Source organism: Felis catus, chromosome B2 (genome assembly GCF_018350175.1).
Source record: "Felis catus isolate Fca126 chromosome B2, F.catus_Fca126_mat1.0, whole genome shotgun sequence".
NCBI lineage: Eukaryota > Metazoa > Chordata > Mammalia > Carnivora > Felidae > Felis > Felis catus.
The window spans coordinates 141,916,755-141,931,313 of NC_058372.1; the positions used below are offsets into that span (position 1 = coordinate 141,916,755).

Below are 14,559 nucleotides of genomic sequence, written 5' to 3' on the forward strand. Positions count from 1 at the left end.
AGGATAAAAATTTCCATCTTGTAGAGGATGAAAGTGTTTGGACAGCTTATGAGCATCATTCCTGGGATATCCACTGTTTTGTAAGTGAATTTGTGAGTAACAGGACAGAAGGCTGAGGAATGACTTGAATCTGTGCCACGTGTTCACATTTATTTTATTCCCCAAATCATCACCTGGGAGGTTGTCCACAGAGGATTGAATGTCTGTCGTTCCTGGTCATTCCTGAATTTCTGCAAGGGCACCACAGCGTCCTGCTTGGCACTGGGGGCTCTGTTCCTTCTGGAACATGTGCCAGAGACAAACAGCTTGACCCACAGCGTGAGTAGGTTGGGGCGAGAGGGGCTCGGCTGTTTTGGGAGCCTGACAGGAACACCCCGATGGAGAGATCTCTGGGGCTGTCCATACATACCCATCACAGCAGAGGGAGATGAAACCTCTAAACCCACCCCAAGAGCCATTTTAGGTAATCCCCTGCCCTTCTCCCCTCCCCTGAAGATGAGTCCTACATCTGGCTAGAACCCGGTGCCCAGAGGGACCCTGCCTTCCTGGACTGAGCTGGGAGGTCATACACCGAGAGGCAGCATACAATAATGGATGACGCACGGGTATGTGCAGGGGTCCATATGCTTCGAGTACAAACGGGCTGGTAACAGCCGGCCCTGAAGTCAAGGACTATACCCAACAGAGTGGGAGGAGGGACTGAACGACGGAGGGGGAAAGGCATCCGCAGGGAGAGGGAAGAGACCCCTCTCTCCGCATCTCGCAGCCGCCCCGCTGGTTACTTCCTAAGCATTGGGCCCTGACCTCCTCTGACTCCACACCCAGCAGATTAGCCTTTGGACAGATACTGCCGCCATCTGACAGGTGAGGAAAGCGGGCCCAGAGAAGTCAAGGTCACATAGGTGGCACGCCTAGAGATCACGGTCTCAGTTCTCTCTGAGCCCACACGCCTTTGATCTCCCCAAATTCTGCCTGGTGTGCCAGTGGACCACAATATCCTCACGTATAGAAAGCTACTAAAAGGCGACATTTGTTGAACACTTGGCACTCGCCGGGCACTCGCTCGGCCCCTTCTGGGAGTCAACCCTTACTCCTCACCCCAACCCCAAACCTGCTTTCCCCGCAGGGCAGCGGAGGCACCTAGCTCTGAAGTGACCGGCCCAGGGTCTCTCGGGCTGGGCCTGGCGAGGGCCGGCCTCCGCCCCGGACTCTAGCGTCGCAGCCCCGCGGGCCAGGCCCCGGGCTGCCCACAGAAGGCCGCGGCGTCCAGCGGCGTTTTCAGGCTCCCCGGGGCGCCCCGCGTCCTCCCGCGCGCCCAGGAACGTGTGGAATCTTCCTCTTCGGCCGCCGCCCACCGCAGGGAGGACGTCCCCTCCGGCCCCCGCCCCGGGATCAGCCCCCAGAGCGAGCCCCGGGGGCGCGGGGAGCCGCCGCCAGGCCCGCCCGGCCGCCCGCAGCTGCCTCGCCGCTGGGGGGAGCGCGGCGCCCCGGCGGAGCGGGAGCCCGAGGCGGCCAGGCGGCCGGGCGCCCTCACCTGCCCCGGGCGGCGCGGCGAGGGCGGAGAGGGGGGAAGGGGGCGGGAGAGAAGGCCTGGGAGGAGGCCGGGGAGGAGCCTGCGCGGGGCCGGGAGCCGGCGCAAAGTGAAACTCCCGGCACTTGCGGGAGCGCGGGGAGCGGAGACGGGCTGCGCGCCCTCGGGCCGGACGCGCCCCGGCGCCCATGGCGCTGAGCAAGGGGCTGCGGCTGCTCGGGCGGCTGGACCCCGCGGGGGAGAGCAGCGTCCTGCTGGAGGCGCGAGGCCGCGGGGACTGCCTGCTCTTCGAGGCCGGCACCGTGGCCACGCTCGGTGAGTGCGACCCCACGGCGCCCCCGGGGAGAGGCGCCCGAGGCGAGGGCGCCCGCCGTGCTGAGACTTCGAGAAACGGGCACCTCCCTTCCCCGAGGTGACCATGGCCGGGAGGCGTGGAGACAGCCGGGGTGCGGGGTTGGGGGGGAGGGAGTTGCGCGAAGGCTGGGGGGCGCCCTTGTTGGAATGAGGCGACGCCGGGGACGCCCGAGTGCCCCTCTGGCAGGGCCCGGGACGCGGTGGCCCGCAGCACCTCCTGGGGGTCTGCCCTCACCGCGCCCGCCTGACGGTCGCGTTCTTGGAGAGCCGGTTGTGGCCTTTTATGCCCCGCGCTCCGCCGGGACACGTTACAGATTCAGAGAGATCCCAGGGGATTGACTTAGAAGCCGCCCCGCCCCTGTGCCTGGCGCTCGTTTTCTTTTGCACCTGTTGATGAAATCCGTGAGTGCCCGTTGGTGTGCGTGGGCTAGCTTCACTCCCGGAGGGGATGGGGACGCAAGCGCCGGAACACGGACGCCGGAGAAACCCCTCTCTGATGGCACCTCTGCCCTACGTAAATACTTGGCCGAGAAGCGTCAGTTCTGCAAAGTAGAGAAAGAACTTGGAAGCAAATGTACTGCTTGGTGACTCGACCTCTGTGCTGGATGTGTTTGCAGTTGGGTGCCCAGCCAGTGTATTTCATGTCTGTGCTTCAGGAAGTCTTGAGACCGGCACTGTGCCAAGGGCTTTAGTGATGATCTCATGTTAACTTTCACAATTCCACAAAAGAGCTACTATTATCCCCAGATTGTAGATGAGTAAACTGAGGCCTGAAGAGGCTATGAAACTTGCTTGCCTGAGGTGACACACCTCTACCTGAGTCCTTTGTGGCTGTGTTTATAACGTAATACAGCGCATGGCTTCCGAGTATCACCAGCCACCCCGTCTCTTGTTTGGTGGCCAACTTCATGAGGATGGCCAAAGCAAGCCAAACCGGGTAGGACTGTTAGAACTTTATGAACACTGGAGAGTCGCCTTCCTGTTGGTGTCCAGCTGGACCATATTACCTTGTTGGTAGCTCAACGCAGCTCAGAGGAAGGTCACTGTCCAAGTTGTGGACAACTGGTACACTCACAGGTAGAACAAACACTTTATCAAAGTGTCTAGTCTTTTTTCCCTGCATTGTATGCATGCATCCTTCAGTTAGGAGATAGGGCTTGGAAGAATCATCTCTTCTATCTCAGTTTCCCTCAGCGTGTCATTAGCCTATAGTCATCTGGCTTGTTTTCAGTCACTTGGTTACTGAAACAATGTCTCTAGTATTGTCAGTGTCATAGTGTGCATCGAATCGTCGGTGAAATTATTATCAGATTATTCCAGTTTGCGCTCTGTCCCCCCCCCAATCCAAGTTTGGTCATTTGCTGAGGTCTTGGAAAGAAAAACCGCAGAAATTTCCATTCCATTTCAGATGTCTACTTCATACCACATTTATCAGAGCTGAGAGATTAATTTCATGGTGCAAAAATCCTACTTCATCAAAAAGATTGAAACGTCCTTCAGTTGGATTACAGCAGCGTTAAGCAAGGTTCATGCCTATTTAAGAGTTCCTTTGAAGCCACTTGGACAAAAGGGCTTTATTTTTTTTCCAAAAGCGAAGACTTTAAAAATGATTAATGAAAGTAGTATAATGCATATTTTCCATTTGGAAATGAAGTTGGGCTGTGATGCATGTATATTACTTTGGGGATTACAGTATGCTGGATTCTAGTACAGAGGATGTAATCAAAGGAATTGGCATGTCCTGAACTCCTGTGTAGTCCACGTTTGTCACTTAACCTAGCACTCATTTTTCAGTAGAACTTGGGTTGAGTACTTAATTTGTAAAGTCTGTTTTTCTTAAGTGAAACTATTTTTATTATTTTTTAAAATTTTTTAATGTTTCTTTATTTTGAAGAGAGAGACAGAGTGCGAACGGGGAGGGGCAGAGAGAGAGGGAGACAGAATCCGCAGCAGGCTCCAGGCTCCAAGCTGTCAGCACAGAGCCCGACGCGGGGCTTGAACTCGCAGACCGTGAGATCATGACCTCAACCCAAGTCAGACGCTAAGTGAAACTATTTTTAAAAAGCAGCTGTAGTGCTTGGTGGTATTGCTCGTCCAGAGGAGGATTCTGATAGCCTTCTGTTACTAGAAAGTTGTTGTTTCAAACTTGTCAAGTATCCTAAACGCGCCACAATTTGATAGAATGGCTCTGAACTTGAAATTCCCATCTGGATTTCAAAGGGCTAGCTTTTGTGCTTTCCGTTCCTTGAGGAGGAAAAAAGTACTTTCATTTTTTCCCCAGAAGCTTTCAATGTCTGCTTTTGCGTGGGACCGTGCATCTGCGGAAGCCGGCATAGCTGGTGTTGGAATTCTGACCGGTTGCCCTTTCTAGGAGGTTCAAGGTTGTGGGCAGCTTCCTCTGAATTCGGCTGTGATTTCCTGTGATGGGTCTCCCCAGGGAGGAATCTGAGGCCAGGAAGATCTAAGCGAACGGTTTATTAGCATGTGGGTGGTGGTTTCTCCCCAGCCAGTGAGAGTTCCTAAATTCTGCCAAGCCTGTGGCAGAGGCATGCTGCTTTTATAGGGAGCAGCTGGAGATCCCACAGCTCTTCAAGGCACTTTTTATCCCATGAGGACCCACACTTGAAAAGGCGTTCCACCACCGGGTAGGGGCTCACAACTGCTTAGCATTTCCAGGCAGTGCTCAGGGGCTTGAACTGGGCCGTGAGTTTAGGAAAAAAGCTGATGATCTTTGGTTGGTCTGTTGCTGGGCAAAGTCCTTCTCTTCCACTGTGACTCTGCAGAGGGTCCCCACACCAGGCCATCTAGCCTGCTAACAGGAAGGGTGCTGAGGGAATACTTCTAAATTCCTGCTTCTAAAAGAGTTAGGTTGAGAATCTCTCTTAAATGTAGATCAGTGGGAACAGGAATTCGGAAGCAGAAAAGCTAAAAGCACCAATTTTTAAAGTTGTTACTAAGTTTTCTTGGTGAGCTGATTTGGTAGTGGGGGGCTTCTCAAGTATAGGTGAAAAGCCATAGCACGTAACAATTCCCTGCGGTCCGCAATCCAGAGTTAGCATGCAGATGTTCTCTTGTTGGCACATTGGGACAAAAGGTAGTTGCTGTCTTTCCCTTTGTCTCTGTTAGACTTAGTGTGGACCACACAAAGGGAAGTGTGACTATTGTTCATAGGTTTTGTTTTCAGAATGAGCACTGATACTCCAAAGGTCAGTGTTCTCCAAACAGCCCCTAGGAAGGGTGGCCTGTGAGTGTCTGTGTGTTTACACATGTGTTTGTGAGCCAGTGGGACTGGGTCTCCCCACCCCCCCCACCCCCCCACCCCCCAGCCCCCCAGCCACGCCTGCTGTTGAACAGTCAGCAGCAGGGATGGGGGTAGGAAGGAGGCCTGGGAGACTTAATTAAGTTAATTAGTAAGTGTCCCTAAATTACTTTGAGCTTCTGGGGGAAAAGTTTCTGTGTAAACACCAGGCCTGGGTTTTCCCAGCTGCTGTGTTTATATAGAGGCCACAATATCCTGCTTTGTTTGAATTGGTGAAATGGCGAGGCTTCTTCTGAACTGTTGCCTTGCCCACTTTCCCTGGCTTTGTGGCTTGGGATTACAGGTCAGTGCCTTAGAGTCTGACCTGCTTAAGAGCACCTGAGAGAATCAGTAAGTGGCCATATCATCAGCACTCTGGGGTGAAGACTGAAGCGCAGGTAGGACCCGATGGGGGGCCCCAGGCTCCTAACTTGGGAAGCGCCCCCACCCCTGCTGGGCCGCATGGCCTGTTGGCCTCCAAGGCTCATGCCCGGGTCTTTTTTCCTACTGGTAGGTCTGCTCAGCATAACATTTACAAATACACAAACTGGGTTAGTGTGTACTTCTACCTGTCGTTTTCATAACTCACCCGTAGGAATGTGATTTCAGATCTTGCCAGCCTCCCTTTTATGGGCCATGTGGCTCAAAAACATTTCCCTTGACCTTTTTCTTTAAAAAAAAATTTTTTTTAGGGGCGCCTGGGTGGCTCAGTCGGTTAAGCGGCCGACTTCGGCTCAGGTCATGATCTCGCAGTCTGTGAGTTCGAGCCCCACATCGGGCTCTGTGCTGACAGCTCAGAGCCTGGAGCCTGTTTCAGATTCTCTGTCTCCCCCTCTCTCGGACCCTCCCCCGTTCATGCTCTGTCTCTCCCTGTCTCAAAAATAAATAAACGTTAAAAAAAATTTTTTTTTAATTTTTTTTAATGTTTATTTTTTGAGAGAGAGAGAGAGAGAGAGACAGACAGACAGAGAGAGAGACAGAGCATGAGTGGGGTAGGGGCAGAGAGAGGGAGACACAGAATCTCAAGCAGGCTTCAGGCTCCGAGCTGTTAGCCCAGAGCCCAACGTGGGGCTCAAACTCACGAACCTCGAGATCATGACCTGTGCCGAAGTCAGATGCTTAACTGACTGAGCCACCCAGGTGTCCCTCCCTTAACCTTTAATTGTGAACATTTGAAATGAACAAATGTAGGGGCGCCTGGGTGGCGTAGTCGGTTAAGCGTCCGACTTCAGCCAGGTCACGATCTTGCGGTTTGTGAGTTCGAGCCCCGCGTCAGGCTCTGGGCTGATGGCTCGGAGCCTGGAGCCTGTTTCCAATTCTGTGTCTCCCTCTCTCTCTGCCCCTCCCCCGTTCATGCTCTGTCTCTCTCTGTCCCAAAAATAAAAAAAACCAAAAAAACAAACAAAAAAAAAAGTTGAAACGAACAAATGTAGAAGGAAAAATGAATCCCCTGTACCTGTCACCCAGCATTGATATGTCAGTATATTTCAGTTCTGTGTCACACGTCCCTGTATTTTTTATGAAAAATGAATCTCCTAACATTTTATTGATTCGATTGCAAATAAGATTTTAATTTATTTGGCTTGGCTTTTCTTTTTTCTTGACTTGGATCCGTGTGTATCTGCGTAAGTTCAAAGTTTGCGGGACGGATTGAGATGTGGGCAAGAACAGAGATGGTGGTGTGAATTGATTCTGAGACTCTGGCCGGGATACATTTTGAAAAACCAAAGTGGGGGCGCCTGGGTGGCGCAGTCGGTTAAGCGTCCGACTTCAGCCAGGTCACGATCTCGCGGTCCGTGAGTTCGAGCCCCGTGTCGGGCTCTGGGCTGATGGCTCGGAGTCTGGAGCCTGTTTCCGATTCTGTGTCTCCCTCTCTCTCTGCCCCTCCCCCGTTCATGCTCTGTCTCTCTCTGTCCCAAAAATAAATAAACGTTAAAAAAAAAATTAAAAAAAAAACTAAATAAAAAAAAAAAAGAAAAACCAAAGTGATCCCATGGGAAGAGTAAACCATCAGCTGGAAGAGCAGAGTGTCCCCACCCTGGGATGGCACTGATGGGCTCACAGGGACACCTTCGGGGGCTTGCCATGTGCCTCTCATTGAAACGAGGAGTCGGGCCATTTGCGCCCGCCTCCCTGGACCTCAGTCCAGATACACAGGACTCTGGAGGCTCCTACCCAGGTGGTGCCCAGTCTGTTTCCAACATGCTCGTGTCTTTTCCCGGGGTCGGTGACAGACTGCACAGTGCACGTGTCCACTCCAGACCCCAACGAAGGGAGTGTGGCAGGGGTGCCCGGAGGGGTGGAGGTGGACACATGCCACCCTGGCTGGGGTGTCCTCAGGTGTGTGCATGAGGCCCCTGGCGGAGGGGTATGAAGCCCAGAAGCAAGAGTGGGGACGGTGTCAGTGGAAAGAGAAGGGGCTCAGGCTAGGGGCACCTGCCCCCACTGGCCACATGCTGGACCTGATCTTCCAGTTAGCAACAGGGGTGAACTTCTCAAGCTAAGAGGGTAGAACATATTTTGTTAAACAGAACTCTGGCAAGTGTTCTGGGTATCTGTGTAAGTCTGGGTATCACTTCTGGGATGTTCCTTGGGTACCCAGTTCCCACTGCGTGATTTTTGGCCGCTCAGCTTCTATTGTGGGACTGGGTCAGCCTTTCCACCTGCGATGAGGAATATGTTCTGTTGTTGTTGGGTTTTTTGTCCCCCACCCCCCACCTGAAGCGTCCTTAACACCTTGGGGAACTGCCCCAGGCTCAGACTTGGGAATAAGATGAGGAGGGGGAGGGGAGTCCCTAAGCATTTCTAGGCAGGGCTAGGTGGTGTGGTGGCCAGCTCACCTCAAGGAGAAAATCCGATCCAGCTTGCGAGGGTGTCTGCACCTGACCAAGCTGAGGGTTTGCAAGCAAAGCCCCCCTGAGCTGCACTAGCATTTCCAGGCGGCTTTTGCAGTGGCTGGTGCTTCTGTTGTCCACACTGGTGGATGTTGTGCACGCACTGGTAGGTGTCGTCCCCATACGGGTAGGCGTCATCTGCGCTCTGGTAGACATTGTCCATGCACGGGTAGGTGTCGTCCATACACTGTTAGATAAGGGGCTGTCAGTGGGCAGGCCAGGGTCTACCTTCAAGGTCAACACAAAAGAGCCCAGTTATGGGCACTTTCTGTTTCTAAGGAATGCTGGAAGGAGCCCTGGGGTACTATTATGTGAATGTGAGTCATTTTTGAGGACAATTTAATGAAAACCTTAAGAAATATGTATGACCTTGACCTAGTATCAAGGGTAGATCCTGGTATCAATGGACAGATATTTATTTCGGGATATACTCATACATCATGAGCCCATTTTGCTTTAAGGATGTTCATTGCAAGCTGCTTCGAATTTTTAGCTGACAATATAAACTTTGGTCCAACTTGATAATAATAGCTAATATTTATGGAAAAAAATAACTAACATTTGGGGCGCCTGGGTGGTCCAGTCGGTTGAGCGTCCCACTTCAGCTCAGATCATGATCTCGCAGTTTGTGAGTTCAAACCCTGCATCGGGCTCTGTGCCGATAGCACGGAGCCTAGAGCCTACTTTGGATTCTGTGTTTCCCTCTCTCTCTGCTCTCCACCCCCCCCCCACTCTCTCAAAAAATAAATAAACATTAAAAAAATAGCTAACATTTATGGAGCACTTACTATGTACCAGGTGCTATTCTAAGGGGTTGACATGTATTGATTTATTTAATCCTCACAATGAGGCAGGTACAAATTAGATTCCATTTAACACTTGGAGAAAGTGAGGCACAGACAAGCATAAGAACTCGTATGAGGTTCTACCTCTAGTTAGTGGCGGAGCCATGATTTGAACAACGCCCGGAGGCTCTAGAGAACAGCATGTTTAGTAAAAATCTCCTCCCTAGAAAAAAAGATTCAATGTGTGTATGAAAAAGACTAGCTGTGTCCCATCGTGTCTGTGCTTATTTTGGGTTTCAAAACACACGTGTGGTCGGTGGAGATCAGGGGTGCTGGTGAGTGTAAGCATCGGTACAGCATCCCCATCGTGACCAGAGCTTTGTCCGATGCTTGCGTAAACAGGAGTGTCCAGGCTTGGGGAAGCAGCTACCCACTGAGAGGTGCATGTGATCTCACAAAGGGGACATCTTCAAGAGAAGTGTGTGGGCTTCAGTCCTGCCTTCCAGCAGGGCTGAGGCTTGCGCCTGGTATCCTTCCATACGGATGTCCCCAGCACCTAGAACAGAGCCTGATTAGGACTCGAAGCTCTGAAGAAAGTCCTAGGTTTCTTAGCCTGGAGGCTTCTAAGCATGTCGAGGCTCCCCCAGGACATGCTGCCGAGTGTGAGGACCATCAAACAGATAACATGTTGGACTGGTGTCTTCCTGAAGAGCCCCTCAATTTGGAGTGGGGGGAAATGCCTGAGGGAGTGAATGTATCTTCTGCCCTACCTTTGCTTGTCTTGGAGAACTCGGGCACTGTGCCGACTGGGTGGACAGAATTGTGGTTTGCACCCAAGGTGGGCACTGGGCGACTGTCGTGGGCACGGCGCTTGGCAAAGGGCCTGTCCGGGACAGCCGGATGCCTCTGGCCAGGTCCTGGGGCGGTGGCAGTCTGCACTCATGACATACGAAGCTGGAGGGTTGCCATTTGCTTGTAAAGCTTCCGGGTTCAGAAAATGGCTCCAGGCGGGAGGGTTCACCTGGAGCATAGTAGCGAAGGAGGGCAGGCAGGGTAGCTCCTTCTGGAGAACCAATTCCTGGGAGCAGTTCCAAAGTATGAACACGAAAGTCTGAGCCTAATCTTACGGCAGTTTTTGGAGGATAAGGAACTCTCCTGGAGAGCCTTTTGTAGTGTCATGGGAGCTAGTATTTAATTCTGTTCCCGCATCTCTGTGTGTTTCTGCCCCACCTCCTCCCTTCTCTGAGGCCGAACCTGATGGAGCCGACCCTCCCTGACCTCCTGGAGCCCCTGACCACAAGCTGCTGTGCTGCATTTGTCCACTCCCCCAGAACAGGCCTCATCTTTTTTTTTTTTAATTTTCTTTTAATGTTTATTTTTGAGAGAGAGAGAGAGAGAGAAAGACAGAGCCAGAGCATGACCGCGGGGAGGGGCAGAGAGAGAGGGAGACACAGAATCCGAAGCAGGCTCCAGGCTCCGAGCTGTCAGCACAGAGTCCGACACGGGGCTCAAACTCACAGACCACGAGATCATGACCTGAGCAGGAGCCAGACGCTCAACCCACTGAGCCCACTCAGGTGCCCCAACAGTCCTCATCTTCTGCCATTGCTGCCCCCTGACAAGATCTGAGGAGATGCTGAGGGCAAACCAGGTGCTAAGAAATGAAGAGGGACATTCCTTTGTTCTTTAAAGCAGTGTGAGGTCCGAAGCAGAACTGGGCCACCGAAAACACTCCTAGTTTTGGAATTGATGTGGGATTGGGGGCTATGGGGCGGGGAGAGGGCAGGGAGTTAACATCTGATGCTCGGACCCGGCATAGGACTCGGGTGGCCTGGACACCCATCAAGATCTTGGAAAATGGCCGATTTAAGGTGAACAGTGCGTGACGTACAGTTTCTTCTCTCTACTGGCCAGCTGCCTTTTTGTATTCAACTTGTATTGACTTATTACCCATTGGTGGTGGTAATCTCTACTCAGAAAAAGCAAACTACTTCCCTTTCCTTGAGTCTGACTCTAGAATGTTCTCGTGAGGCCTACTGGTAGGAGAGGGAAGACCTGAATTCTATCTAGCCCTGGCTCCTTATCTGAGGGAATTGAGTTAATCCACATTTGAATCTTAGGAGAAATTATCTGGCCAGGTAAAGTCTAAGGTGGCTCTGATCTAAGTCTGAGCTAAGAATGTCTGCTATACATTTTGTATTAGAGACTTATGAATTAATTAAAATGCATGAGATGATCTCTCCTTGATTCTGCCCTTTTCCGATAACCAGCAGAAAAAATTTAAAAAGCAGTAACAATTTAGCTTAAATTAGGGCCACAGAGTAAGGTATTTATTCAAATAGCATAAAGTGTGCTAAAGTAAATAGCTCCTTTAGTTGGTCCTTATTAATTTCCATTAACGTTCTGAAAATCCTATCCTTCAACATAAACATAGCTTTGTTTTTTAACAGTCTGCTCTGGAGGGGGAGTTTGTGTGCCTGGGAATGTGTGGTCTAGTTCCAGCTGCTTCATTGACTGTGTGTTGCAGAACTTAAGCTTCACCATGAATCTTATTCATGGCTGATAAATCCTGTATGTTGGAGAAACTCTTTAAGGAGAGGAGGCCGTTTTCTGTGGCTCCTGCTTTGCGATTAAGCAGAACTGAGGTCCGGAGCCAAGCTGGATCCCGCTGGCAGAAAGAGTGACTGATAGAATGCAGTCCGATCGATGTGCTGTGGTTAAACAGAACTGTGACACTCGCATCACGGCCTGCTTCAATAATGGACTTGTTTTTATTTAAATGCTGTGGGTAAAGAAAGGAATATTGGAAAACTTGGGCCGGAAATAACTTGCCACCAGCCCGGGCCTGAGCCAGGCCCTCGTGACAAGGTCAAAAATAGTGGTATCTGCTTATCTTTTACGCAGACCACCAGGAGGGGAGAGGGGAGCAGCAGCCTTGGAGCAGAGGGGAGGAGCCTGTGGCTCGAGAGGGGAGGGGCCTGTGGCTCTGGAAGGGAGGAGCCGTGGGGCAGAGGGGAAGAGAGAGCCAGTAGTGTCCTCCATTTCCTCCGCCACGTCCCTTGCTTTCTAAGCTGATCTGTCTAGAGGGGGCACTTTTCTCTAATTCACAGAAAGGCGCCGTGTGGGCCGTAGGCCGCCTTGGAGAAGGTAGTCCTATAAAGGCCTTTTTCGAACTTTTATGGCAGTGATAAAATTTGAAGCCCACTGTGGAACTGGAATTTGTAGCTTACCCCTGCAACGGAGGGGCGCGCGTCACATAAGACCACACAGGCGAAGTGAGGAATTGTCATGACATGCCACTGCCTGCAGGCCGATGGCTCCAGACTTGGGGGGTTTCAGGCGTGTGTCCGACTTCAGCACTCTCGGCCTCAGGTTTCTGGTTTCGTTTGCTGTCAGGAAATTTATGTAGCTGAGAGCTTATTAGAATTTTGTCTTCAGGGGCGCCTGGGTGGCTCGGTCGGTTAAGCGTCCGACTTCGGCTCAGGTCATAATCGCGCGGTTCGTGAGTTCAAGCCCCGCGTCGGGCTCTGTGCTGACAGCTCAGAGCCAGGAGCCCGTTTCAGATTCTGTGTCTCCCTCTCTCTCTCCGACCCTCCCCCGTTCATGCTCTGTCTCTTTCTATCTCAAAAATAAATAAATGTTAAAAAAAAAAAAAAGAATTTTGTCTTCAAAGAGAAAATGGACCCAGATTGAAGACTGGGCATGTGATCCTGTAAGAAAAGTTTACAGGTTGAACTTTGTGACTCTGGTTAGCTTACTCACTGGCTTCCCCCTGGGCTTTCTAGGAGAAGCCTCAGCCCTGTGGCCTGTGTGTGCTCCCCTCCTGAGCACTGTCAACCCTTTTGGGTGCAGGTGATAAGAGTGTGCACCTAGAACAGCCAGGAGACACATCCTGAAGTATCTGGCAGTGAAACAATATCAGGTCTGGGATTTGTTTGGCAATACTGTGGGAAACAGATGGATGGACACATATGTACGCACACACACACACACACACACACACACACACACACACACTAGGGGGGAGGAAGCAAGTGAAATGAGCCTGGAGAAATGCTGATAACTCTTGGAGCCGGGTGACAGGTACGTGGCGGATTGTGAGACGTAGAGAATTAATAAGCTGGCTGCTTTTCAAGCTCAGCAGAGAAAAATTGATGACTTTCCAAGACACCATGATTAGTCAATTAGAAATTAGAGTATCAAATAGAAAAAAAAAAAAAAGATTCTACCCCCAGCGACAACAGTTTCCGAGAATAAACATAATAAAATATGTGAGGTCTAAAAGGAGAAGACTACAAAACTTCACTAAAGCATCAAATAATTGGAAAGGTATACTGTATTCTCTGATAGGAACACTGACAATGTGAAGATGTTCTTCTCCGGCTAATCTATAAATGCAAGTATCTATGAGTAAAATCCAATGAAATTCCAATAGCAGTGTGATATAAAACATAACGGGCCGACTGGAGTATGTCTGGGACCCCCCTGCCCCCCCCCCCCACTTAAACTAAATGGCAGCACCATATGGGTGGGGCAGAGACTCAGGACAAAAACGACTGAGTCATCCTGGTCCTACTGTTTTCCTCCACTCCACCCAATCCCCTGGCAAATCCGGACTTCTCTACCTGCATATATACCTGGATGCCACCAGCGCCCCGCTGCGTAGGTACAGCACTAGTCCAGTCACTTGGACTGGCCTCCTAACTAGTGTTCCAGCCACCACTCCCAAGGCTTCCCCAGCCCCCATGCAGGGGCCTGCTCAAGCCTGCACCGCCTACGTCCTCTGCCCTGGCTCCTTCTCCAGTCTCCTCTCTTGCCATTTCCCAAGCTTACGCCACTTGAGCAGCCCCGGCTGGCTCCTGCCTCATCTTTGTATTTGCTGTGCCTTCTGCCTTCAGTGCTCTCCCCCCAGACCTCTGCTCGGCTGCGGCCTCCTTATTCAGGGCTAACTCGATGATTTGGGCAAGACTTTCCTGGCCGTCCTCGCGCAACTAACCTGTGCACTCCACGCTCCCCACGCCCCCGTTGTCTCCGTTCTGTCACCTGCTTTCTTGTCTTCCTACCACTGGTCACCAAAAGCAACTTCTGTGTTTGCTTTTGCATACATTGCATGATGTTGTTCACCATGAGAGTGCAGGCTCTATGGGAGCAGGGTGGTGCGGGTTGCGTTGTGTCCCCCAAAAAGATAATGTTCAAGTCCTAACCCACGGTAACTGAATGTGACCTTACCTGGAAATCAGGTCTTTGTAGCCATAATTAAGATGTAAATTCAGGTGAAGTCATGCCGGCATAGGGTGGGCCCCTAATCCAGTAGGATTGGTGTCTTTATAAAAAAAAGGAGACACAGAAACAGACATACACAGAGGGGAGACGGTCATGCGACAGAGGCAGAGATTGGAGTGACATCTTGGCCATCAGCCTAGGACCACCGGAGCCTCCAGAAGCCAGAAGAGCCGAGGAATGAACCTCCTCTAGAGGCTTCAGAGGGAGCAGGGTCCTGCCAATACCTGATCTTGGACTTATGGCCCCTAAAACCGTGAGAGCATAAATTGCAGTTATTTTAAGTGCCCCAGTTTGTGCTACTTTGTTCCAGCAGCCCCAGGAAACCCCTACAAAGGGCATCGTGTGTTGTTCAGTACTGTCTTCTCAGCCCTGTCTGGTGTGCGGAGCAGCCCCAGAAACACTGCTGAATGATGA

The 14,559-nt window shown here is 51.4% G+C and overlaps 1 protein-coding gene across 4 annotated transcripts in view; it reads left to right on the plus strand.

The window, feature by feature from the left end:
- Positions 1 to 1,644: 1,644 nt before the first annotated feature.
- The window catches only part of SYNJ2 (synaptojanin 2), a 104,993-nt gene continuing 92,078 nt past the window's right edge, over positions 1,645 to 14,559 (plus strand). For all 4 annotated transcript variants that reach the window (XM_023254528.2, XM_023254530.2, XM_023254529.2 and 1 more), the window contains exon 1: positions 1,645 to 1,846. In XM_023254528.2, coding sequence (XP_023110296.2) covers positions 1,720 to 1,846 — 127 coding nt within the window. In that variant the 5' untranslated portion in view covers positions 1,645 to 1,719. The remainder of the gene's footprint in view (positions 1,847 to 14,559) is intronic.